Here is a 25065-nt window from a genome sequence, read left to right on the forward strand (position 1 = left end):
TGGCAGCCAGCTGGGGCGGAGGGGAGCAGTGGCAGCGCACCCCTCCGGGGCAGCACAAACGGGCTTTGTGCTAGCAGTGGCGGGCTGTCCAAGCCCCCTCCCTGCTGTGCTCTTTCCTGCAGCCAGCAGCAGTTTCAACAATAGCCAAGAGACCCTGAGAAGGCAGCGCGTGAGCGGCGAGCCCGGCTCCACTGCCCCGAGGGACGTGGGCACAGAGCCCCCTTGTCCCTCGGCCTTTTGGGAGCTTCTGTGTCGCAGCAGCTGATGTGCCGATCGAGGGAGATGCTGGGCACCGCCTCGGCTCCGTGACAGCAGGATGGCCCCACGCACTGCCCTCCCAGGGCTTGGCTTCGTCCCGCGGCATGGGAGCTGAGCTGCCACGGGCACCAGGCGCCTGTGCTCCTCGACTGGGGCTGAGCCGCGGCCATGGCAAGGGGATCACTCCCTTGGGCCGGCTCCCCCCGGCCACCACCGCACTAATCGGCTTGGGCGCGTGACTCCCGCTCCCCGATCGTGAGATTAGAGCAAACTGGATTGAACAGCCCGCCTGGCAGCTGGCCTCGCTGCCCGAGGCCGGCACAGCCCCAAGGGGTGCAGCATCCTGGTACCCACCGCCGACCTGGGATGCACCACCGACATCTCCGTGCCGGGATGCCGCAGGGCCCCCTGGCACGGCTCAATGCTGGGCTGGGAGGAACTGACCCAGCCATTGCAGGGACCTGCGGCGCCAGGCTGCAGGGAAGGGGCGTGCTGCCCGCTTCTCTCTAGCAAAAGGCAGTTGCAGCTGGTACCCAAGCCCATCCCTCTGCCCCCCACCTTGGGCTCGTCTCTGCAGCAGGAGGTGAAGCCCAGTTGGCCTGAGGCTTGGAAAGCGAGGGAGGGTGTGCCGTCCCCCTCCCAGCTGGGACAGGGACACCCACGGCTCCGGGGTGCCCAGCCCTCCCCATCAGCTGGCACGGTGGGCGCGCACCCTCCCCTCCCGGGCCTCCTTCCCAAAGGTGGGCGGGAGCCCTGTGCCTCCCCTCGTGACTGCGATAAACATTACACCGAGGCCGTTAATGTTTAATGAGGTTTGTCTCCCAATTAATGTGCTTTCCCGTGGGCGCCCGCTCGCACAGTGAGACGCCCGCCGGACGACACACCGACGCGATGGGTGACGGTAAGGGTGCTCTGGGGACTGGGGCAGGCAGCAGGCACCCGCAGCCAGCACCCTGCTCAGCCCACCCAAAAGGGGCTTCCCTGGGGGGGGGGGGGGCAGACACCTTCATGGGGGCATCTCCGTGGGAGGTGCAGGGCTGCTCCCTCCTCCCACACAGGAGCCTGCACAGGGGAAGCTCTCACGGAGGATTCAGGGGAGACATGGGGATGAATTCCCAGAGCTCTGCAGCCCGCTGGCATATCGGTGCCGGCTGCTGTGTGGCATCTCAGGGGGATTTCTCCTTCCAAACGGCTCCTGGCAGAGGGACGTGCAGTCAGGTAAGGTGGCTCGAGCGGTGACATGTCAGATGGACGAGCCTGCCAGTGTGGAGGGAGGCTGCCAGGATGCACCCCGGTGCAAGGTGTCAGCTGGAGGGGTTGTTCAGTGCTCCGTGCCACCGGAGCAGAGCCATCGCTGCCCCGCTGAGCCTTGTGGGCAGCGGCATTTCCTGAGGGCAATGTGAAGGCTGTTCTGCCAACGGCGCAGCCTTAGCAAATAGCAACCAGCTGCTGCGAACAGTCGAGCCGGGTCCCCATCTGCAGCTTCACCTGGAGCTTGAGAGACTGCCACGTATCCTGTGAACGCATCCTGTGAACGTATCCTGCAAACGCACCGTGAACTTTAAACTTCCTGGTGTGAAAAACAGGAATTCAGGAATTCTTTACTGGCTGGGTTATATCTTAAGGAAATCAGAGTGCTCTTGCTTGCAGTCCTCATTCCTGATCTTTCCCACCTCGCCTCCCCATCCAGGCACCCACTGCGAGCCCAGGCCCTGGCTCTCACTTGGGTTTCTCCTCTTTTCCAGAGCAAGTGCCTGAGCAGGGCCTGGACAGGTTCAGCTATGGTGAGTGTGTGCCCTGCACAGCCCGAGGGCTGCGGGCAGCGGGATGGCAGCCCACTCCCACGCCTGCCCATGGGCTCTGCGCTGCCACGCCTCGGCCGGGCTGACGCCTGCTCCGCTCTCCTCCTCCCCAGACTATGAGACCATCCGCAATGGGGGGCTGATCTTCGCTGTCGTGGCTTTTGTCATCGGGCTCCTTATCATCCTCAGTAAGTGCCTTGGGTGGGCTGGACGCCCCCCTCGGCTCTGTTCCCCAGCACGTGGCCCCTTCTCCACCACCTCCCTTCTTGCCCCAGACCAGGCGCTGGCTGGGTGCTGGGGTGGGGGGGCGACCGACCCCGTCCTGCAAGGGGTGGGCACTGCCCTCAGCTGGGGCTGCCTGGGAAATTTCCATCTAGGCAAGCTCCCAATAGAAAGCCAGTTGGGAAGGAGACCACGTAAATATTTAGCGTTTCCCTGCCAGCATGAAGGCTTCAGAGGGAAGGTCACCAATTAAAAATAGCAGAGAAAACTCGATGACATTTCCAGAGTGAGGAACCAGCTTTCCCAGAGCCCTCAGACCTCGGCAGCTCCCAGAGAGACCCAGTGCCAAGCGTGCAGGGCGCCCTGCAACCCTGCCTGCACGTACAGGCACTGCCTGCCTCGCACTGCGGGGCTGGGGGGCAGCCACAGCATCACAGCTGCACGCAGTGCAGTTGCACAGTGTTTTTAGGGAGAAAGGTAAGAAAACCACCAGCATTTGCAGTCACAGGGGCAACTTAGGGAGAAAGGCAGACATCCAAGCGGGCTCTCGTGGCTGGTGCTTTGCTGGGCTGCAGCCTTGGGGTCGAGGTGGTGCAGGGGGGGCTGGCCAGGGAGCGCAGCTGAGCCGGGGGCCGTAGGCAGCACATGGGGTCGGTGTCTCCCCATGCTGGTGGGAGCTGTGCAGGAGGCCAGCCCCAGCGCGGAGGCAGGGGTCTTGGGGCTTCCCGCAGGAACCAAACCCAGTGGTCCCTGCCGAGGGCACCAGCCCGTGAGCAGGACTGCTTCGTCGGAGCAGAGAGGGGTGAGTGAGATGGGGCAGGGGGGGAAGGCTCCAGCCACAAGAAGCCTCAGTTGCTCCTCTTGCCCTCAGGCCAGCGGTTCCACTGCGGAGGGAAGAAGAAGAGGAGGTGGGTATTGCACGGTTTTATGGCAGCCTCATCTCTCCTCCCTGTCCTGGTCCTGCCTGCTGAATGGGCTGGATTCTTGGCTCGTACTCCCTTCCGTCTCAGCCACATTGCCCAGCGTAACACGTCTCCCCTTGCTTTTTGCTCCGCAGACAAGGAAACGAGGAAGACCTGTAGCTGCAGGTAGGTTGCAGGAGGATGTGCCCAGCTGGCAGCCAGGCTACCTGGGTCTGCCTGTGCCGGACAGCAATACTTTGAGGCATCTGTGCTTCAGGGAAGTACCTACGCGGGGGGTTGTCTCAAGAGGAGAGGACCGAGGACACGCTGGCCTCTGTGGCCGTGTAACCCTCCCACTGTCTATTTTCAGAGTTGCTGTGCCGCCGTGGAAGCAGAGCCTCATCCAAAGCAGAGAAGTTCTTGCCAAGGGCCACCCCTTACCCCGCTCCAGTGGATCCATTACCCTGCTCACCCCAGGCAAGGCCAGAATGCAAATTGCCCTCATGCTTTCCCCTCTTAGATTCAGCAAGAGTTTCTTGGCTAATAAAGTTCAAGATGAGAGAGGTTAAACTTTGTGCCCGAGGCATTTCAATCGCCCACTCTCCTGGCCCGGCACCAATGACTTTTCTGCCCTGCAGACATCTTCCAACACAGACCCAGGAAAGGTTTCCGCTGGCTTCTCCGCACACCCGCAGCATAGCAGCCAGCTATCTCCACTCTGGGTTTGCGCTGGGGCCTGCGGAGAGAGGGACGCTCCTGCTCCCGGCCACCCTGGCTGCTTTGAAGAAACACCCTTTTCACCCAGCGTGAACGCTGGCTGCGGGTGCCCGAATCCTGGGATGCACAGCGAGGGGGTTGCAGCACTGCCCCACGCTGTGCAGGCTGCAGAGCGGGTCAGCTGCATCCGTGGGCATGTGCTGTTTGTGCAGGGCTGCTTGTGTGCTGGCTTTCTTGGAGTGCTCGATCCAGGCGTCCCTTCTTGGGGCTGCGATGGTGCACCCAGCCCTTTGGTTTCATGGCCTCTCTCATCTTTGGATAGATACGGAAACAGCCCTTTAAAAAACCCCAAACAAACCAGCAAACAACAGAACTCTCCCGCAATTGGGCGGTGAGGGAGGAGGGAGGTTCTCTCGGGGGTGCCTGTGAGCGGGTGAGTTGGGCCGACACGGACACCTAGCGACCAGCCGGGCAAGCCCGCTGCCGGCTCTGCCGGCCCCCGGAGCTCCGGCGGGCGGGGGGTGCTGCCCGCCCCCCCGGAACGGCTGCCCCCCCCAGCAGCCTGGCCCCCTTCCCCTGCAGGCTTTGCGGCCGAAGGCGTGCCTCGGGTCACCCTAAAGAGGTAGAGAAGTGGAAATTGCCGAGACAGATGCGGCGGGGGTGCTTTGCCAGGGAGCGCTTCGGGTGAGAAACAGCAGGCTGCGGTGCCCCGCTGGCAGCGGAGCTGGAGCCTTCGCTCCTCCGTGCTCGCAGTCCCGCGTGGGGGGCGGGTTCCGCGGGGAGCCCCGGCCCGGTCCCGTCGCGGCGGAGGGCGGGAGGGGGGGGGGGGGCGGGCCGGGCTCCTGCTGCCGCCCGCCGCGCCGCGCACACGGCAGCGCTGCCCCGGGCGGGGCCGGGCCGGGAAGGGCTCCTGCTCGGCTCGGGAAGGAAGGGCTCCTGCCCGGCTCGGGGGTGCTTCCTCTCTTTGTCTGAAACCCCTGCTGGGTCCGCGGCCCCAGGCGGCTCAGACCTGCGCTGCTCCGTGTTCGGAAGCCCGAGCATCCCGGCGCTGCGGGCGGAGGAGAAACCGGCTCACCTGGTCCGTTTGGGCTTCAATTGAGGTCAGACATTGACAGTGAAATAGGATTAGCCGGGGGAAGGTTATTAGACAAAATCCGTGCAATTTGTCTAATCTGAGGTGCTTATTTAACACAGTAAGGAGATTATTGTGAAATATAATTTTGACTTGACACTGACCCACTAATAAAGACTCGTTGCAGCTTTGCACAGCTCGAAGAGGAACCGGAGTCCTTCGGCAGAGGGAGAAAAGCCCCCGTTGCACAGCGCAAACAAGCTGAAGGCTTTGCTCGCAGCACAGCTGGCCCTGCCCAGTCCCTGCTCCGACCCCCGGTCCTTGCCGGTGAGGAGTACGGTGTGGTTGTGTCCTCTGAAAGAAGGAGCTGCAGGACACGGGAAAGCAGCTGGCATATGAAATGAGCCCCGTCCTCAGCGAGGTCTCACATCCTTGAGGCCCAGGGCTCCCATCTTCCCTAGCGCCCAACCGTGCCAGGGCTCAGGGCACAGGCATGCCCTTCAGGGTGCGCGTCCCCTCTTGCTGGTCCCCCAGAGAGCCCCACAGACAGAGCCCCTGCGGCTCGAAGGGAGGAGATTAAGGGGAGCGAAAAGCTGTGTCTGGCTCCCTGCACAGGGGGATCTCTGTCTCAGCACCAGATGGGATTAATAGCTTTATTCCGCATGGCTTGCGGTCACCCACGTGTGCACGCGCACTCACACAGCCCTTCACATCCCCCCGATGGGGTTCAGGTGCTGTGCCATGGGTCGGGGACACTGACAGGGTGTGCAGCGGTGGAGTAGGTGCTGCCAGCACCTGAAGACTTGTGCCAGGGGTTATGTTTGGAGGCCAGGCTCTTATCAGAGCTAAACTGTGAGCAATCCAGCTAGGTGCCCCTCCAGGATGGAGCCAGGGAACCGGGGAAAGGCATAAGCCAATTGTACGATGCATCGTGAATGTGGCCTTGCTGTGCCAAGGCTGCCAGCAGCCCCTGCTTGCCAGGCTGGCACACGGGCACGAGCTGCCTCTGAGGCAGGGCTTTCTGCTCCGCACCATGCCTCCACAGTCCTTTGCTTTGGACGTTGAGCCTGGGAGCTGTGGGAGTGGGAAACTGGGAAGACCACCGAAAAGGTCACCATGTCTCTGCCTGGCTGCCCTTCTCTTGCCGCTGCCGCGGTGAAAGGCTCCTGCTCTCCCCAGGGCCTGGGTGGGAGAAGTTGTAGTCCCTGTCGGAGGGAGCCCCACAGGACAAGCCCCAGCCCTGCAGCCCTTTCTCTGTGCCCGCAGCCCTGCGGGTCAGCTGGGAGCTGGCAACCTCGGCAAGGAGGCGTACATCTTCTTCCCTGAAACAGGCAATCTTGGAGGATTTCTCTCACAGTCCCTTGAGCCATTAATCTTCTCAAAGTAAATCTTTTCTGTGACACAAAGGGGATTGGGTAAATAATACAGTGGACAACTGGAGTGTCCTTTTCCTCTGGGAAGACTTCCAGTTCCGAACAGCTTCCCCTTGGCACTGGCTATTCCCTGCTTGCTTCGCCAGTCTCTGGATGGACAGGTGTCAGGAAGAGGGGCTCTGACTGGCTGTGGCTCGGCTATCTTTTGTGCTTAATCCATGGCTGAATGTGAGGAGATGAGGCACCAGGGCAGGAACAGAAGGAGCAGCAGCCAGGGAGGCTGGCCGCTCAGCTTGCCCAGCCTGGAGCCCGCCAGCACTGCTCCGCCATCTCCGCGATGCCAGGGACGCGCTTGGCCTGCGAGGAAACGTGAATGCAAAATGTCTCCTCATTAGTTAAAACAAGAGAGCAGCAAATGGTGACTAATGGAGCCAAAGAGGAACACTTGATGGAGAGATGGGGCCGGGCTGGCGGGGAGCCAGCCACATGCCTCGTTCTCCCTTTGTTCTCCTCCCGAAAAGGCAGCACATCCATCAACAGCAACGTGTCTGCCAAAACAGCAATGCTCCACAGTCTTAAATTATCCTCCCAACCAAAGTAAATAACATTTCACCCCTCATTTCCATGTTGCACATGCCCCAAAGCAGTGGTTATTAGGAAATAACTGCTCACATGAAGATGGACAGCTGCCCCGGAGCTGCCCCCGCAGAACAGCCATGCAGCAGTGATGCCATGTGGGCACAGCCCCAGCATCTCAGCTGCAGCAGGACAAACCCAGGGAGGGACGGACTGGCTCCTCGCAGTGGGTTTCACAGTGGGCTGAAGCTAGGAAGCAGAGAAAGGTCCTTATGAATCCAGTCTCAGGACCATGCCTCGGCCTTTCTAAAACTTTGCAGAGCCCCTGGTGACTCCAGGCTTGCCTTGGGGCTGGGAAGGACTCACCTCCATCATGCAGGGCTTCCCTCTGCTCGGTGTTGGGGCTCCCGCCAGGCCTGGGTGCACACCTCTGCACAGCCCCATCGCGGCTGGGCTTGAAAACCCGGGATGCGGAAATACTGCTCAGTGACAGGAGCACAAACTCTGCTGCAAGTCTCTCTAGATTTGCACTCCTAAGTCACTCGGGCATCGGGGAAATCCTGCCCGCAGCTGCGTGTTGGGACCGTAAGAGCTGGCCAGGATGGGCGTGCGGACTGCTGGGCCCATGCTCGCAGCTTGTCCCGGGGTCTTGGGGGCAAGCGGTGCCTGCGGGCCGGGGCAAGGGCACCCAGCACCAGCCGCAGCCCCGGGAGAACCCGAGCCACGCTTTCCCGCTCCGCGCTGTGACGATGCAACACTAGAGGGAAGCAAAAATCAAGCTTCTTGCCTGGAAAGACTTCCCTGGAAAGAGGGAGCGTGGTCTGGTCCCGGCTGCCCGGTCCTGCCCACGCCAGCAGCAAAGCCCGGCTCTGGGCACGGGCTCCCGCTTGGCCCCGGGGGGGGCTGGAGCCCCTCACCAGCCGCGGGGGAGTCGACTCTCATCCCTCACGGAAACGCAGCCGAGTCTGCAGTGCAAGTGGCCCAAGGGGCTCGAGGAGGGTTCCGTTTGTGGGCACGTTGACCTGCTGGCATCTGCCAGGCCATGGGCTTGCCAGCCCCCTTTACCCGGGTACAAGCCCCTCGCCACCGCCGGGGCGTTTATCCTGCCGCTGCCCCATATGGCAGCCGCTCACTCCCCCCCTGCCGCTGGGGAAACTGAGGCACGGGGCGGGGCTGCAACATACCCACAGGCGAGGTGGGGGACCTTCCCCCTCAGCACCACCCTGGGCAGCTCCCACACAGGGCCAGCCTTGGGGATGAGGGGCTGCTCGGGCCGAGGAGGGGCACAGTGGGGCAGGACAGGCTTTGCTGCAGAGCATCGTGCCCCGGGAGCCAGAGCCTGCGGGGAATGCCTGGCCCTTTCACATCCAGGTGCTCCCAGCAATTAGCCCAGCTGCAGCCCATCCTGCAATTACCCCCAAGGCCTTTTTCCTCCTCCTCCTGGAGGTGCTCGTTTCCTGTGTGGGCTTGTTGGGAGAGACCGGGCTGGCTGTGCAGGGCTGGGTGCTGCCGTGCTGGGCAAAGCCTGTGCCTCGGTCCCCGTGAAGCAGGGTGGCCAGCGAGGGGGTCACAGCGGGCTGGCTCTATGTGCTGGAGGGGTGCTGTGAGGTTAAGTTTGTGTCTGCGTGGGAAGTGCTTTGTGGAAATCGGCTAGCGCCAGATAAGTAGCCCTGTTGTTTTAATGACTGCTTCCTCTGGGGGATTTGTCTGGGAGGGTGGCTGAGGGCATCGGGAGGGTGGGAGGTGACGTTGTGCCCTGGCCAGAGGGACACCAGGGTGAGGGATGCTCCCTGCAGCACTGCGTGCCCCTCTGCGGTGCCTCGTCCCTGGCACAGGGCAAAGCCTTGGGCTGGAGCTGACCCCGGGAGCTATGGGGGTGCCTCTCAGGACCCTGCTTTTGGCTGTTTTCCCTAGTGACCCTCTGCATGCTTGTATGGAGGTGGGGTTTTTTTGCATATTAGTGGAAGAACTATTCTTAGGGGAAAGTACCTGGTGAGCTAACAGTGTGGGTGATTGCAAGGGTACCCCTGTAATCCCCAAAGCTTTGGGGTATGGGGGGTCCAGGAGCTGAGCTAGACCAAATGCTGGGGAGGGGGAGGTTAAAGGAGACTGTTTGGGTTAGAGTGGTTGTGGCAGCACTGCTCCTTGCCCTCAGGAGAGGCAGAGGTATGTCTCTTGTGGGACAGACCCTGCAGCACGTGTTCTGCTGTAGTGAAGTGCGGAGGGTCCCTTTTCCCAAAAGGCAGAAGCCTGTTGGGGCTCAGAACTGTGTGTGGGTGTGTGTTGCTATAATTTCTCCTATGTCTTGTGTGGTGTTTGGGCTATGGAAATAGTTCTTTAGTAGGAGCTTCACCTTTTAGCTAGCTGTGCAGCTGGGATTCCTGCTGGCTCTGGCAGGTTGCTCGCTCCCTCTTAGCAGGTCAGTGGCTACAGGGAGTGTGAGACGCATGTTAGTGCTGGCCTTGCTTCCCGAGAGCCTCCCATGTGCTGCCAAAGTCCAGGTCAGCGCTGCCCAAATAATTCATGTGGTGGTTTTCAGCCCTTCCTGATCACAGCTGTATGAAGCACGTGACGCTGTTCCAGCCTGATGATGGGATGGATGTTAGCAGGATGTTCAGCTTTGTAGGCTGAACACTCATGCAAAGGTGATGCACAAATGCTTCCTGTACATATTCAAATATGGGAGCTGCGAGAAAGCAGATGTCCCTAACCAGTGGCTGCTGGGCAGGAGCCAAGTCCCAGGTGTGGGCTTGCAGGAGCCAGCTCCGGGGAGCGCCTGGCTGCCAGACCCGCGCGTGCGTCTGGGTGTGGGAGGCTGACAAATGGCCTGTGCTGAACAGTCAATGGAGGAGCAAACAGGGCCATAATGAATGGCACAGACAGCTCAAGGTCTCGCCATGGCTCCCCAAGCCTGACCTGGGGCTGGTCGTGCACCCTGTCAGCTTTTAGTTGTCGTTGCTTGTGCTGCTTCCCGTCTTGCTACAGGTGCTGCCCCATCCTGGGGGAAGGAGTTTTCGGTGATGGGGTGGGTGTGTGTATTAGGGCTCTCAGTAGAGGCTCATTCTCTGAGCTAGGAATGATGAGGAAACTCACTGGAGATGCTGAACAGCTAAGGGAGCTAAAAATGAACCGGTGAGTAGCATTACTCCCCCTGCACATGTGCCTCAAATGGAGATCTGTGAGGCCCTGTGGGTGCTGTGCCAGCGAGCTCCCTGCCAGCCCCTGCACCCGTTTCATTCACTGCTGAGTGTAGGAGGGTAGAAACTGCACCTGAGTCCCAACACATTGCGTGCCGGATAGCGAAATGCTGTAGCAGTTTTTGTGGCTGGAAGATTCCCGTTAGCAGGCTGGCTTGTGCTGCCATCCTGCAGCAGCTGCTGGGGAGGAAGGGGGCAGATGCCTGGCATGTGGCTGGGGCTCCCCAGAGCCTGGGATTTGCTTGTTGCCTTGGGTATGGGCCTGAATACCAATTTCCTTGCTAAGTATCAGCTAACATCTGTATACGGATGTAGGTGGCGATTGAAATGCACCTCGATTCCTAGAGGGATGCGTGGGCACCGGGTGTGCATCAGCTGCTGCTTCATCACCTCTCGGGACGCTGATGGCACGGCCAAGGGTACGAGTGAGGCAGCAGCGAGCGGTGTGGGGCTGGGGAGGAGCACGTGCACGCGTGGGAGGGCTGTGTGCCGGGGACACCCACGCACTGTGACGGAGCTGCTGAGGCGGCCTGGGAACGGGCTGAGTAGGGGGTGGTGACGGAGCTCGCAGCGCTGAGGAAGGGGAAGCACATCATCGGAGAGGAGGAGGAGGAGGAAAGGCCGTGGTGTGTCAGACCCGCACAGCACGGGCACAGCGTTTGTTCCTGCTCTGCTCTTGGCTTTTTGGCACTGAGGTCTGGGCAGGTGCCCGTACACGGGTTAGGTGACAGCCGGCGCCTCGTGCTCATTGGCAAAAGGAGGGTATCTCTGGTGTGGGAGGCCTGGAGTAGGGAGGGGAAGGGGGCTGTGGGGTGGGTGTGGGGGATCCTTAGCCCCGCCAGCTTCTCAGTGTCCTTCGGCTGTGTCCCTCCTCTGTGAAATGGGAATTGCTCACCCACGCCGTGCAAGTACCACCTCGGCGGTGTGGGTGAGCACTCTGCTCTACCAAGGGACTCCCAAATATGAAGAATTGCAATGAACTGGTGCGGGTTGAAAATGGCCAAGGAGCTGTTGTTTTTCTAATTTTTTTACTTGGTGATGATGGTTAGGTTTTCAACTAAATCCAAACAGTGCTTTTTAAAAAATCAGTACATAATGTTTTTTTCCACTTGTTTTGTTTGAAACCAAAATGCTTCAGCCTTTCTTTCTGTTTATTTTCCAACAAATTGGGATTGGAAAGGCAGCTTTGGAAAGCAAAGAAAACCTGCTATAATCACTTTAAGAAAAGACATTCTGAACTGCTCTAATGGTCCAGACAAATTGGCTTTGGTGTGACTAAGTCTTGGGGAGTAAGATCCTAGGCTCAAATTGGGGTGTATTTATCCAAGGCTTAAAGCGAAGCATTAACTAGTATTTATTTGTTATTTGCTGGCTAGGGGGATGAATGTGTAAGGCAGTCTGCTAGGCCGTATCTTGCTTATGTGCCCTGTCAGGGGAGCGGCGTGGTCTGGGGCTGTTTGTGGTGAAAACCTGATTTCCGTTCTCCGGCTGCTAACAAGTTTCCAGGGGGCCCGGGGAGGAGGGGTGCTGCCAGCTGCAAGTCCGCGGTGGCCCAGCCACGCTACCGCATCCCCAGCGCTGCGGGGCAGCTCTGTGGCCAGGACACGGCTCACCCCGGGGAAAAGCCGCCCGTATGCAGGCGAGGTGCGGGTTTGCAGGGGACGGATGGAGCGAGCGCTAACTATGCTCCAGCCTCCCAGGGCTGCAGCAGGGAGCTCAGCTTTATGGAGTGTGACCGGCACAACCCGGCTGTCATTAACCCCCGTGGGTTCACCTGCAGACGGCTGCGGCCGAGGGCGTTGGCCCAGCTCCCGGCCCAGGTGCGAGCCCCTCCCGGCCCTCGGCTTGGCGGAGCCCACCGGCCCGGGGGAGAGGTGCGCCCGCTCGCACCGGGGCTGCCTGCCCGCCCTCCGCCCTCCCGAGGCGCGGCCCGGCCGGGAGCGGAGGAGGAGGGGGGGGGGGAGCTGGGCGCTCCCCCTCGGCAGGGGACACTCGCTCGGCGGGGGCTGCCGCCCTCCCACCCCTGCGGGGCCGGCGGGGAGCGGGGCGCGGGGGCGGGGAGTGCGCGGGAGCCCGGCCCACCCTCCCGACGCCACTCGCCGGGAGAGGGGAGGAGGAGCGGCTGCGAGCTCGGCTCTGGGCACCTCACCCTGGCTGGCAGCGCGGCGGCAGGGAGCGCGGCACGCCGGGGGCACCGCACCGTCCGCAATTGCGCCGCAGCCCGGGGCCATAGGTGCTCTTTATGGCATGTGGCTGGTAACTTTTTTCCTGCTGTACTCTTTGCGGAAAGGTACGTCGCCCCTGGGGGGGGGGAGCGGGCGGGCGCCGGGCACCGGCCGGCTGGCGTCGGGCTGTCCCCGGGAGCGCTGCCCCGGCCGGGCGTCCCGGGCTGGCGGCGGCTGGGGCCGCCCCGGCCGCGGCTCTTGGTGCGCAGCCGGCCTCGGGGCTCCGGCGTCTCGGTGCGCCCTCCCGGGCTGGCGGCGGGGCTCCCGGAGCGCTCGCCCCGGACGGAGCGGCTCGGGGCGGGGGCGCGGGGCCGGGCCGGGCCGGTGGGAGCGCGGCCCGGAGCAATCCCGGAGCCGCTCCTCGGCGGAGCCCCCCGGGGGCGCCGGTGATTGCTCGGAGATGAAATACCGCACCGACGTACGCAGCATCCTCTCGCCGGGGCCGGCGGTCGGGACCAAGGCTCGCAGCGGCACTTCTGAGAGCTGTGCTCCGTGTCCCTGCTGTCCGGGACTACTCGGAGCGATCGTCTAATCCCGTAAGACAGAGTAAATCCAGCGATGCTTTAAAAATCGCATCTTTCCCTCTAGGAATGCTGTATTAAGCGCAACCCAGCGGTTTGATATAAATCAGACGGGGGGGGGGTGGGGGGGTGGTGTGCGTGTGTGGTGGGAATCGTGAAACAAGTGTGTCAAGGAGATGTACATTAAAGATTAGAGATTAATTTAAAGTTGGAGATTAAGTGAACGCTGTCCAAATCTATAGAGGTAATACTCTAAACCGAGTCTCTGCTATAGATGCAATTAAAAAAGCAAGCCAAGGAGCTGCGCGTAGCCTGGGTAGTTAAATCACAGCGCGTTTGTTACAACAATCAATCGATGTTACATAAAGGAATTGCCCATTTCCGAATCTGTGGGAATTTTTAATTATGTTCCTGTAATAAATTACCTCTTTGCACATGACCCGACCTGCAGATGTGGTGATGGAAGTGCCCACCTTTGGAAAATTGTCTGCTTGGAGGATGTGAAATGACATTTGCCCTAATTATCTTTTTTTGATGTTTGAGAACAGCAAGGGGAAAATTTTAGGAAATGAGGAAAGTGAAATGAAGGGGACGGAGCTGGGTCCTTACGAGAGACTTCTCTTGCTGCCCATTACATTACCCATTTATCTGAATGTTAATCCAATGAAAAATATTTACCAAGGTTTAATAGGGCATTCTGTCTGGTTGTGTGGTGATGATCAATTATTCCATCAATTATTAATTATGAAATAGCTGCTTTATTCGAGCTGGAGCAAAGCTGCGTTTGGGAGCTTTCCCCAAAATCGCTATTGTGTTTAGGATCTGCTGAGCTGAACGTGCCAGGGTCTGCTTTGCTTAGATTTGCATTTTTTACTGTGTTAAGTGGAAAAAAACAAAACCGAGAACAAATAACCGTTGAGGATGCTACAATTTCTTCCCCCCCGCAATAGTCAAAATAATAAAGAGCTGCACTGGATTTGTCGCTTTTGCATGTTTTCAGCCCCAGCTTCTTGGAAAAGGGATCTCTTCCCACAGAGCTATCTCTTCTGAGAAGAGCAAATTAAAAGCCTGCATTAGCACAACTCCTCATGGCCTCATTTTCTCTTTTTTTTTTAAGAAATAAAATGTTTCTTCTGTGTTGAACAGTCCTGGTGATGCAAAGTGTTAAAGCGAAATGGTTCCAAAGAGAGGACAGCAATACAATGGAAGTTTCATTATAATAATAGGATTAAAAAAAAATGAATTGCTTAATGCATGATAAACCTTTCAGATACTTAATATTTCTGGGCATCGAAGCACATCCTTTTAACGTGTTCCTGCTGTAGAACAAGAGCTCAAGTAGAAACTGAAAGCAAATAAACATTTGATCCAGGGGACCGCTGAAGTTTAGAAATCCCTCAATGGGCTGTAGCTGCTTATTTCTTAAAATAAACAAAAATAGGGGGTTGGCAAGCAAACAAACAGGGAGCCGAGCAGAAAGATGGTCTGGCAGTGTGAGTGAGGCCGGGTGGAGGAGGAGGGGAGGCGAGTGGTGAGCGGTGTGATGAGGAGCATACTGGTCAAAAGCGAGAGGCTTGGAGCTGGGAAGGCATCTCTCTGCGTGTTCTTCGTGGATCTCTCTGCTGCCTGATTTACATTGGCATTATATTTACATTATGTTCCTGTATTGGGTGCAGTGAACTATGCAGCTTGCGTTTTTTAATCTCTCCCCATCTCGGCCCCCCAGTGTGGCACAGCGCTCGTTTGTCTCTGAAATGAAACATGGAAATCTCATTAAATGCACGGAGGAGAAGCCTGCAGTGCTGAACGCCTTGCCGTGCCCGGTGTTTGTTTATCCTGCGGATAGCCAAAATTTCCCTGCGCAAGGAGCCACGATGGCGACTTGCCCAGAGCCCTTACCTGCGCCTGGCACGGGCTTAGGGCCATTCCTGCCTCTCGATGAGAAAATTGATATATTGGGCAACCCTGACATTTCTTGGTGCGTTTTTCCACTGGAGGAATAGGCTGTGCCTCGCGTGAGTGCCAGGGATGTGCTGTCGAGCAGCCCTTCCTGGGGATGGGGGGCTGCTTGGGAGCTGTAGGCTTAGCTTTGGGCAGCCGTGGCTCAGGGTGCCTTTCTGCTACGGTGCTCTGGTCTCTGCCCATATGGTCCTGAGGTGGAGGGGTGGGGAGCGGTCTGTCCTCCTTTGAAGCAGCTGACGAGCCGAATGCAAGAATAAAACTGGAAGCCTCTCTTTGTGGCAGGAATTCTTCTGACATGGCAGCATGTGAGTTCCGAGCTGTGCCTTGGATAATATGAAGTCATCTCACACCCAAATGAGCAGACAGTTAATAAAGTGTGACTTCCTAGGAGGGCATGAACGAGGAAGGTGTTCGGCTGTTGCGGTCGTTATGAGGCGTGCTTTACTGGGAGGCTTGTGCAGTGGCAGGTTTGGGTGCAGCGCGTCTCTTGTCTTTGAAATCTAGATTATAGCTGGCTACATATTTTTACATAATCGTGGTTTTGTGAGTTACCCTTTCCCTGCTTGTAGATCCTTAAGAAATAAACCCCGCCGCATACAATCTGTGTATTGCCGCCATCATCTGCCAGCAGAGCTGTACCAAATATTTAGGAAATCCATTTCCCGACTCTTGCTAACGCTTGCTGCCTGCCCCAGCTGCTGCCTCTTGGAAAGGGCTGTGTCGGCTCCTCTCCGTGAGAGGAGGGAGCGAGCACAACTTAGAGGGGAAAAGGCGAAGGCGAGCGAGGTTTCGGAGTTTGCTCTATTGATCCGTTCCCCTTGTTTCTCATACCTGTCGGCCGCGTGGTGGATGTCCTTGTCTCCGCCTTGTCAAGCGAGCGTGCGGGTTGCGGCGTGCCGGATGGCACGGACTGGCGGCTCCAGAGGAAGCCTGGCAGCAGGCGTGCGTGGCCTCTGGTGCGTCCCCTCGCTTGCCCGTCGTACCCACTCGGTCTCCCTGGGGGCGACCTTGCCGTCATCCTGGCTTGGTGATGTCACCAGATGTCCCCTTGGGACTCAGACTTCACGTTCAGCGTGGCCGAGATGTGGAGGCGGGCTGTGGAAGGGGACGGAGAGGCCGTTGCCTGTGGTCCCTGGGCTCGTTCCTCACCTCCCAGAGCAGAAGGCCCCCGGGGGGGGTGTTTGGGAGATGGCGCGGAGCTGGGGGATGTCCAGCTCTGGGTCAGCCCCCTGTGTGGATGGGGTGGTGAGACTGGTGCCTCCAGCAAGCTGACACGGGAGGTTCAGGGGCCAGGCAAATCAGCAGGGAAAGCTTTTTTTTTTTTCCCCCTCCCCAGGCAAGGGTTACAGCCTCAGCCTGGGTGCTGTCGTAATAGCTGGGAGGTGATTCAGGCCTTAATTTCCATGCAGATGCATTAAGGAGCAGGCAGCTTGCACTCCAAGCGTGTTTGAGCAGTGCCCTTACCCGCAGAGGACCAGAGGCAGCGTTCCCCTTCGCTCCCTCTTCGGTTCGCGGTGACTGTGGCTGCGAGTCAGGAACGACCGTGGTGCTCGGGCCAGAGGGGCTGTGCCGCAAGGGTGGGACTCTGGCGGCGGCCGGAATGCACTGCTGGGGCAGGGAAGGTGCTGTGGCAGGTACCTGCCGTTGCTGCGGCTGTGCTGGGCACCAGCTCAATGCCCCAGGCCGTGCTCGGCATTTCGTGGCACAGTTTCCACCCCCCTGAGAATGGTGGCGGGGGGGAGGCCACTTGGCTGGAGTCTCGGCTTTAACCCTTTGGGCTGGAAAGCTGCCATGGTGGGTGGCGTCTCGTGTGGCTGTGCTGCACTCCTGGCAGAGCGTGTGCATCTCTCGTGCTCTGCTTGAAAGGGTACCAGCCTCGTGTTTCTCACCTCTCTCGGCCACTTCTCTCCCTGTGCCTTCTGTGATGCTCAAAGATGCCACTTCTCGCTCTGTCAGCTCCAAGGTCGCTCCCTTCGTTAGGAGAGAGGCTATTAAAAGTGTCCTGAAGATGAGGGCTTGAAGGAAGCTCGTTCCAGGGAAGGCCAAAGACCTCTCCAGCATTACAAATGTACAGGCAGTACGTGATGGAATTACTGTCATATCTTCAGGCAGTAGAGAGGAAAGATTAGGACTTGCCACCTACCTGTAATTCCCACCCTGAAATGTGTGCCAAGCTTCAGTTCACTTTCTCCTTGACCAGGACAGGTGTCAAGCACCCTTAATGAGGATAATAAATGAGCGGCGAGGTGGCGATTAGCCTGCTGTTCTTCACAGCATCCCTGCAGCCTGGTACAGCTTGTGGCTGGAGAAGCCCCCGTGGCTCCTACAGTCCCTTCGCTGGCCTGCGGGTGGGCTTTCTGCTGTGGTGGTACCTCGGCAGCATCTCGCCTGGCCTTGGAGGAAGCCTGGGGTGGGCGCCTGAGCGGTCAGACCACCAAGCCCAAGAGGGAGGTCTTGGGAAAGGTGCTGTTAGTGGGATAACGTGAAAGCCTGCCCTTCCTGAGGTGCTGCAAAACCTCCTTTTGAATGCCAGCAACACACTTAATTGTGGCCAATAGCCTCGAGTGACCGCCTTGTAAAGAAGTACTCAGGCAGTCATGGCCCTTTGCTGCTCCTTGAAGAACATTATCAGCCCAGGCTAGATTGCCCACGCCCAGAGGATTGCTCGAACACCCTTGAAAAGCAATTTATTTGGCCTTTTCCCATCTCTGTCGGGTTTCCACCCAGTTACTGATGTGCAAAAGACCTTGCTCAGCCTTGAGAAACTTGCTGGATTTGGGTAGGCGTGGGACTGGCTGCGGGGTCCTGAGCAAGTAGCTTGCTAACACAGAGGATGTACGTGCATCCTGGGCAGAAAAAGCTGCTTATCTCAGGAGGAACGATGCTCTAATTGTGCTGGCACGAAGCGAAGCTGGTCGTTGTCTGAGACCAGTCCTAACTGTGCTTCATAGAAAAGCACAGGCTCTTCCCCGTGAGGTTTGGAGGAGAGGAGGGTTGCGTTGCTGGGCAGTCGCCTGGCAGGTGATGGTGTTTCTGTGCTTACGCAGGCTGAGGTGTCAGGCTGTGCCACTCCTCGTGCAGGACTCGCACCTACATCTCGGCTGCCTCTTCCAGAAATACGTGGCTTGGTGACAGATCCTGGGGTCAGTTGATGGCCGCTCTGCCTTGCCGCTCGTTAGAGCAGATGAGCGCTTTCTTTACAGCGCAGCGCTTTGTAGTGCCGAGGTTGGCTGTGCCGCTGAAGGTATTGGAGTTTGGAAAGTCCAGCGATCGAGACCAGTAAATATTCTGAAGGGATGATAGCAAAATGACTTGCTTTTCCCAGCTGAGATAGAGATATTAATATTTCAATACCTCTAGGTTGTAATTTACTACAATTTAAGAAGATTGCACTCTGATAACTTGAAATACATGCCTTTCAGAGCAAGCTAGACAGTGTCCGGCTACGCGCTGGGCTTTGTGTAGCTTCCAGCTGCTGGCAGACTGGTCTCCAGGGTTGGTGCTGTGCGCCTGCGTGGCTGCATTTTCCCCAGCAGAAACTGTTCCATTTTGGCTCCTCTAGCCTCTTCTTTTCAGGTTCATGTGAATTAATGCCCTCGATATTTAGGTTAGGGTCAGCACATCTGACCAGATGTGAGCAGTGATTTCTGGTTTAAAAATATTGCAGTGCTATTTCTAAATTTTTAATCTCTCGGTGATTTGGAGACAGTTTTATGAAACATGGAATTAGGATGGTGCTCAATGCTAAATGGTAAAGGAGATTATACGGATTTAACTCTCTGCGTCTGTCACATAACTATTGCCAATCCCATAACTTCCATTTTCTATTAAAAATCCGTTTCCCCCTTTGACCTGAAAAAGCTTTATGGGTAATCTGAATTTCTCTGTTTATGAAGTATTTTTCCACTCTTCACCCCAGCCCCTCACCCGTCCATCTCTAAACCTTCCTGGGCGGGCGCTGCCTGGGAAGAAGAGGTTTTCCTGTGTGGGAAGGAGCTGTGGATGCTCTCCGATCTTTATTACAGCAGGAGCCTTCTCAAGCCGCGGTCTGGGATCTGGGGTGGAGACGTTGGACGGAGCCTGGGGCAGAGCCGGCTGGGTGACGAGGCGCTGAGCACAGCGGAACGTTCCCAGTCCAAGGCCGGCGGGTGGGCGAAGGGTGGCTTTTGCTGTGCGCCTTGCACGCCGCGTGCCCTGGCTCCAGCCATCTTCTGCTTTGCTCGGGCGACAGGCGTTACCACAAATAGCACGCTGCTGCTTGCGCGTGCTTTGTTTTCCTTCCTCTGCCTGCAAATGTGCATTTTTCTCTTTCATGTATTTGGGAGAAGCACCGTGCTGTTCTGATGAAGGGAAATGCTGATTCATGACGACAAACCAGCCTAGAGATGTCACAAAATGACATCTGCAGGGCCGTGCGGTGGCCCCGTAGCTCTGCAAAGCCTGGCGCTGCTGCGCGGGAGGCTCGGCTGGAGCGCTTTACTGCTCCGGTCCATCGTTCTTCTGGCGCTTGTCAGTGAGGGAGGAAGAAGTACGTGGCTTTGTCTACTTCTACCTGTGCGTGGACACAGGGAACTGGTGTGTGGGAATATATGGAGATGCTTTCTTGACCTATAAATCTGTCGTCTCGTGTGGTGGCAGCGCTGGACCTTACTAGTCAGCTAATCCGTTACACAGATGGCTTTGCTGGGCAGCTCGGGCTGTGCGATGCCCCTCGCATGGGACAGTAGGGCTCTGAGTAGGCAAAGGAGGAAACTTTGTCATTTTAGGTGACGATTCAGTGCAGAGTACGCAGTTTTTGCATGCTGAAAGAGGCATGAGGTTGTACGTCCAGCTGGGAGAAGGACAGAGAGGACTCTGCTCTGGGAAGGGGTGAGGTAGTTTGGGGCTTCCCATCTTGACATGGTTGAAGATGGCGTGGAGCGGGCTGGTGGCACGACACGGAGCCAGGAGAGGCGTGTGCTCCCCGCCGCCGGGTGCTGGAGGAAGCTTTGCGGGGAGATGATGTGGCCGTGGCCAGTGACACTCAGCCAGCCCGTCCTCAGGCGAGCAGCCGCAGCACGCTCGCCCTCGGAGCTGAGGCAAGGCTATCCGTACGGATGAGGCTTTCCTTTTCCCCCCTGCTCCTGTCCCCTCCTCCCCAAGTTAGGAAATCGAGGTCACGGAGGGTCCCCCGTGACTCGTTTTGAACTGGCGGCACAGTTGTGATCTGCTTATTGGCTCTGCGGCACCACGAGCGGCGTTCTCAGCCAGAGCTATTAATACACCCGCCGAGGGCCGCTTTCTATATCCCTGTCCTTCCACCCACTTGGAAAGAGTGCGACTAAAAAAAGAAAACGGATCTAAGTGACTGGGGACCTCCTCATCCTTATTTATAGCCAATCTTGCTTGCTTTGGTTGAGAAGGGGGAGCTCGTGGTCCTGGCGAGTGGGAAGGAGAGATCGGAGGAGTTGGGTGAAGAGGTCCCTTCCCTCACTTTGAAGAAGGGAAGTGCTTTTCTGCAGTGCTCATGGTGCTCCAGAGAGCTGCTCCCGGGTGCCTGGGTGGCTGCAAGCTCTGTCCCAGACTGTGCCATTGAACCCTGAGTGTCCCAGTCTTTGCAGGGACGCCTGGCACCGGGCTTAGGGCAGGGTGGGACCTGGCTTCCCCTCCCTCTGACTCCAGGAGAGGGGAGCAGCACTGAACCCGGTTTTCCCACCCCTCTCCTGGGGTCGGCTGCTGCTGCAGCGTTTGGAGGCAGTGGTAGGGTAGCGGGAAAGACCTCTGCCCGGCTCGAGGGGAGGCTTGCACTGGGTGCGTCGGCGTTGCCGATGGGCACCTGCAGGCTGGCTGGGGCTGCTGTGCTGGGGAGCTGATGAGGCGCGGGGGTGCTGGCTCTCTGCTCCTCCAGGCTGGGGGGTGTTGGGGTTTGCAGGAGAGATGGTGTTGCTTTGTTGTGCTTGGTTTGTTGTTGTTGTTGCACATGGGTATCCTCAAGCCCATAGATGCTGAGGCACGGTCAGACCACGTGCTCAGAGCCAGCTGGGTGCATACACCACCTGGGTGAGCCATGGGGGGGATACTCTGGGTACCCTCCCTTGCTCGCACAGCCCCTAGTTGTCCTGGTTAGATGCCTGTGATCCCTGATCTGCGCTACCAGCAAGAGCGCTGGCCTGTGGAGGTGGCCTTTATGCCTCCAGCCCATGCACTGATGCTCCTCTTCTCCCCTGCTCTGCCATGTGCGGGGGCCAGGGGCTGGGCTCGGGGAAGCTGCGCCGGGGCGTGCTCTCTGTACCGGTGGGGATTGGCGATTCTGCAGTAACCCCCCGCCGTTCTGGCCTCTGCTTTCTCCACAGCACATGCTGAAGATGTTGGAACCAGCCTCTACTTTGTGAACGACTCTATCCAGCAGGTCACCTTCTCCAGCACAGTGGGGGTGGTGATCCCCTGCCCGGCAGCAGGGTCACCCAGCGCCGTCCTTCGGTGGTACCTGGCCACAGGCGACGACATCTACGATGTGCCCCACATCCGGCATGTCCATGCCAATGGGACTTTGCAGCTCTACCCCTTCTCGCCATCAGCCTTCAATAGCTTTATCCACGACAACGACTACTTCTGCACCGCGGAGAACTCGGCTGGCAAAATCAGGAGCCCAAATATCCGTGTTAAAGCAGGTAGGAGCTCTCTGTGGGTGCTGGGGTTTGGACGAGGTGCTGGCTTTTCTCCAGTCTTCTCCGTGGCCTGCCCGTTGAGCGCACCCTGCTCGCCTCTGTCTCCCTGCATGGGCCAGTGATGCTGCTGACTGGCACCGTGCTGGCATCGGGACAGCAGTGCTGCTGGCCGGGCTGTTTAGAATGGGGATGGGAGCAGGCGGTCCTGCTGCCAACCGGTGTCATCGCCATCCCGCACAGAGCAGCAGGACCGAGCGCCTGCTGCCTCGTAAGGGCTGCCGTGCCGCTCCGCCTGCACCTTGGGCTGCTCCTGCAGTGCTGCCGCTGCCCGCCTGGGGAGCAGAGCAGAGAACCAGGGCGGCTGCGTTGGCCTGTTGCGAGGAGATCGATCAATGCTGTGTGGACGGAGAGCAGGGAGAAGGGCAGGGCGCTGGGTCAGCAGGCCTGCAAATACGTGTTTGCAAAACAGCATCCTGCCCCAGCTAAGAGCCAGCTCTGTACCTCGGGCCCGTTACCAGCTGGAGAGGGCTGGGGTGACCAGCAGGGAAGGGACGCGCAGCTTGGGGATCTCCAGCGAGTGCCTGGAGGCCGTGGTGCGGTTGCAGCCTCGTGGCAGGAGAAGTCCTCTCCCTTTGAACCGGTATTGTGGCACCCAACCACGTGTGGGGGCTTTTCATAGCTGCAGGAGGAGCCGGACCACATCGGTCCCTCGTGGGGAGACCCCACTGCGTCCCACAGCCTTCCTCAAGCCTCTCTGTTCCCACTGTAGCATCCAGCCCCAGCATGCCAAGGCTTATTAAGCAGAGAAAAAAAGAAGGAATATGGCAAAGAGCTGATTCCAAAAGCCATTACAGTAAATTATTGACCAGGCTGAGGAGGGCTAATAGCCCAGGAATGGCTTCATTATGTAACCTATTAAAAGTGAGGCTAGCAGAGGGAACATGACAGAAGCGACTACAGGGTTTTTTATTTTAATACCTTGTACTGCAGAGTAAATTGGTATTAACCCCCTTCCGCAGAGTGAATTATTTACCAACGCTATCAGGTTACCTATAAACCACAGCTCGGTGAAGGAGGGACGGCAGCAGATGGGGTGTAGTGAACGCGGACGAGCAGCGTGGAGCTGTTGCCCTCCTTGTGCCGGGGGCCACAGGCTGGGCATCCTGTGGGGCAGCCGGGCAGCGGCGAGGGCTGTGGCCAGCTGGGGCCTGCCAGCACCCCAGGGTGCAGCAGGTCGAGCGGCCCCGTGACGTGGGGTGACGTGGCCGCGTCTCCTGCGGCACCCCAGCTGGCTCCGTGCTGCGCAGCAGGCGATTGCCTGCGTGGTGCTGGCTCGCGCTCCTGAGCGGACAATCGTGGTCTCTCTGGCGCTGGTGACCCTGGGCTCAACACAGCTTGAAACCCTGGAGTTCTGCAGAGTTCCCTGACAGGGGGTGCAAAGGTGACGGTGCCGAGGGCTGCGGGTGCCCAGGGCTCGTGCGGCAAGGCTGGCTGCTCTGGCTGTCCGGAGAGTTGGTGCTCTGGGTGTGCTGCTGGGCAGAAAGCTTGTCTTGGTCCTTGTCTTCCGGCAGGGCGGGCAGCCTTTGCTTAGCTCTTCTCACATGTGCTGAGGACTTCCTTGGGATCCTAGCAAGTCAGTAGCAGAGCTGAGTCCTGGCTTTCATCCCACTCTCTCAATACTGGGTTGAATGCACCCCTCCTGCCAGTGGGATTTGAGCCGGGAGCCCGGCCTCCCCTGTCGCCTTAGCAGCTGCAATTAGCAGGAGGTGTGAGCACGTAGTGGGGGCCCACGCGCAGGGCTCCGAGGGCCACCGGGATGGCTCTGGCTGTGGCAGCGTGATGTGCTTCGGCTTGAGGACATTTGCAAACAGTTGTGAAATGTTCCCCTGCTTCTGCTTCCTCCCGGTCATCTTGCATCCCAATCACTCTCCCGTGCTTTGTAATGACAACACGCCAAGTAAAGCCAAATAAAGCTGTACAAAGAAAGCAAATAAATAAAACGCAGTTGAAAATATAAGGAATTGGAAAAATCCCTGGAAGCTTTGGAAAAGCTGTTGGTGAGCACATGGAGCAAATCTTTCTAGCCAATGGGGAGTTTTAAGTGTTTTTAGCTGGGCTGTACGTTACCCTTGGAGTCATTCCCAGTGGCAGCGAAAGGCCGGAAGCCCCGGTGGCGGCGGCTGGTGTGGTTCAGAGCCGAGGCAGCGCCCGGCGTGGGGCTGGCTGCTGGGGCAGCTGTAGGGGCGAGCGCGGGTGCCCGTGCGAGAGGTCCGCTCCGGGCTGGGGCGGTGGCGGTGAGCGTGCAGGAGGCCAGGCTGGATGCTCCCATGGTCCCCGCTGGCCTTTAAAGCCCGTGAAAAAACCTCCTGCTCCATGTGATTACGGAGGCTTTTGGTAGCTAATCTGCTTTGGCTCTGGTGTCCCTTTCTGTGGTAGGCTTCTCCCCATGTCCTCACAGTGCCAGCCCTTGTCCTCCCTGCCGGGGCCCCGGGTAAATAACGGGAGCGAGCCGGAGGGCACTCCGCACCCTCTTCCCTGCTTTCCCCTGGGGCAGCGGGGCTCTGCCTGCCGGGAGGGCGGCCGAGCCAGGGGCAGAAGCTGGGAGCAGGAGAGGCCAAGGCAGGGCAGCCCTCTGCAGCTCAGCGCTTACGGTTTATGGCTGCTGGTCTCCTCTGCCAGGCAGCCGGTGTGCGGAGCCTGCCGGGACGTGTCACCGAGCACCCCAAGCTGGAGTCTGCAGTGTGCCCCTGGTTCTGTCCCCGCTGCTGGCAGCAGAGCAGGGTGCCCCGAAAGCCTTGGGAAATCAAGGTGGAAATACTGTCACCCTCTCGCTGCTTGCTTGTTTGTGCGAGGTATACTATGCGTTGCCAGCGGGTGCTTTCCGCTCAGGGACAACGCCTTCCTTTTGGGGCTGCTAAGGAGTTCTGTCTTAGGAGGTTTGTCGAGCTGCTTTGTTCTGGCCAAGGGGTGTCGTTAAATGGCGAAGCGAATGCATGTCTGTCTTGTGATAGTGATGCCCGGGTGTCTGCGTCCTACGGGGCACGATTATTGTCTCAGGAAGGAGGCAGCCGCACTCACTGCGTTTTATACTTCAGTTTTAGGAGTTTATGATGTCTGTGTGTGTTACTGGGCATGGTGACGTCTTTTTTTTGTCTTTCTGAAGAGGCTGGGCTGGATCCAGCTTACCTAGCGGGTGCTGCTGGAGGGTTGTGGCACTGCGGAGTTCCTTGTCACTGGAGCTGTCAAAGGGATGTGCGTCTCCCTGAGGAACAGGGTGTGTGGTGGGGACAGCTCGTGGTTCCCACTGTGGCGTGGCTTGGAAAATTGTCATCTGCTTCCCTAAATATTCCCCTGGTGGGCTTAAGAGGGTGGCAGGCTCTGTGTCACAGGCTGTCTCTCCCGGGTGCCTCATGGCTGCATTTTCGGCACGCATCCAGCAGTGAAACGGTTACCTTCGAGGTGCGGGGTTGAGTGTTACAGCTATTAAATGCCCTTGGTCCCTGTACTGAAATCTGGGTGCTGCAGACCTCTGCCTTAGCAGCTTTGGTGATTGCAAAGCCAGCAGCTTGCCTCGGTGGCAAGCTGGGGTGA

At 58.5% G+C, this 25065-nt stretch overlaps 2 protein-coding genes across 5 annotated transcripts in view; both read left to right on the forward strand.

Moving 5' to 3' along the window:
* The first annotated feature begins 1043 nt into the window (after positions 1-1043).
* On the forward strand, positions 1044-3754 carry FXYD2 (FXYD domain containing ion transport regulator 2). 2 transcript variants are annotated; one of them, XM_075774797.1, is made up of 6 exons: positions 1044-1159; positions 2004-2042; positions 2174-2248; positions 3154-3190; positions 3340-3370; positions 3555-3754. In XM_075774797.1, exons 1-5 carry the CDS (start codon positions 1066-1068, stop codon positions 3362-3364), a joined length of 270 nt encoding a protein of 89 aa, XP_075630912.1. In that variant the 5' UTR covers positions 1044-1065; the 3' UTR covers positions 3365-3370; positions 3555-3754. The 2 variants fall into 2 exon arrangements, with proteins under 2 accessions (XP_075630912.1, XP_075630911.1); XM_075774796.1 differs by lacking the exon at positions 1044-1159 and adding an exon at positions 1323-1476 and having other exon boundaries at positions 1949-2042.
* Positions 3755-12234: 8480 nt separating this feature from the next.
* Positions 12235-25065, forward strand: part of DSCAML1 (DS cell adhesion molecule like 1) — a 109367-nt gene continuing 96536 nt past the window's right edge. For all 3 annotated transcript variants that reach the window (XM_075774576.1, XM_075774581.1, XM_075774580.1), the window contains exons 1-2: positions 12235-12409; positions 21160-21477. In XM_075774576.1, coding sequence (XP_075630691.1) covers positions 12367-12409; positions 21160-21477 — 361 coding nt within the window. In that variant the 5' untranslated portion in view covers positions 12235-12366. The remainder of the gene's footprint in view (positions 12410-21159; positions 21478-25065) is intronic.

The sequence above is a fragment of the Balearica regulorum genome, chromosome 23 (assembly GCF_011004875.1).
Source record: "Balearica regulorum gibbericeps isolate bBalReg1 chromosome 23, bBalReg1.pri, whole genome shotgun sequence".
Lineage (NCBI taxonomy): Eukaryota > Metazoa > Chordata > Aves > Gruiformes > Gruidae > Balearica > Balearica regulorum.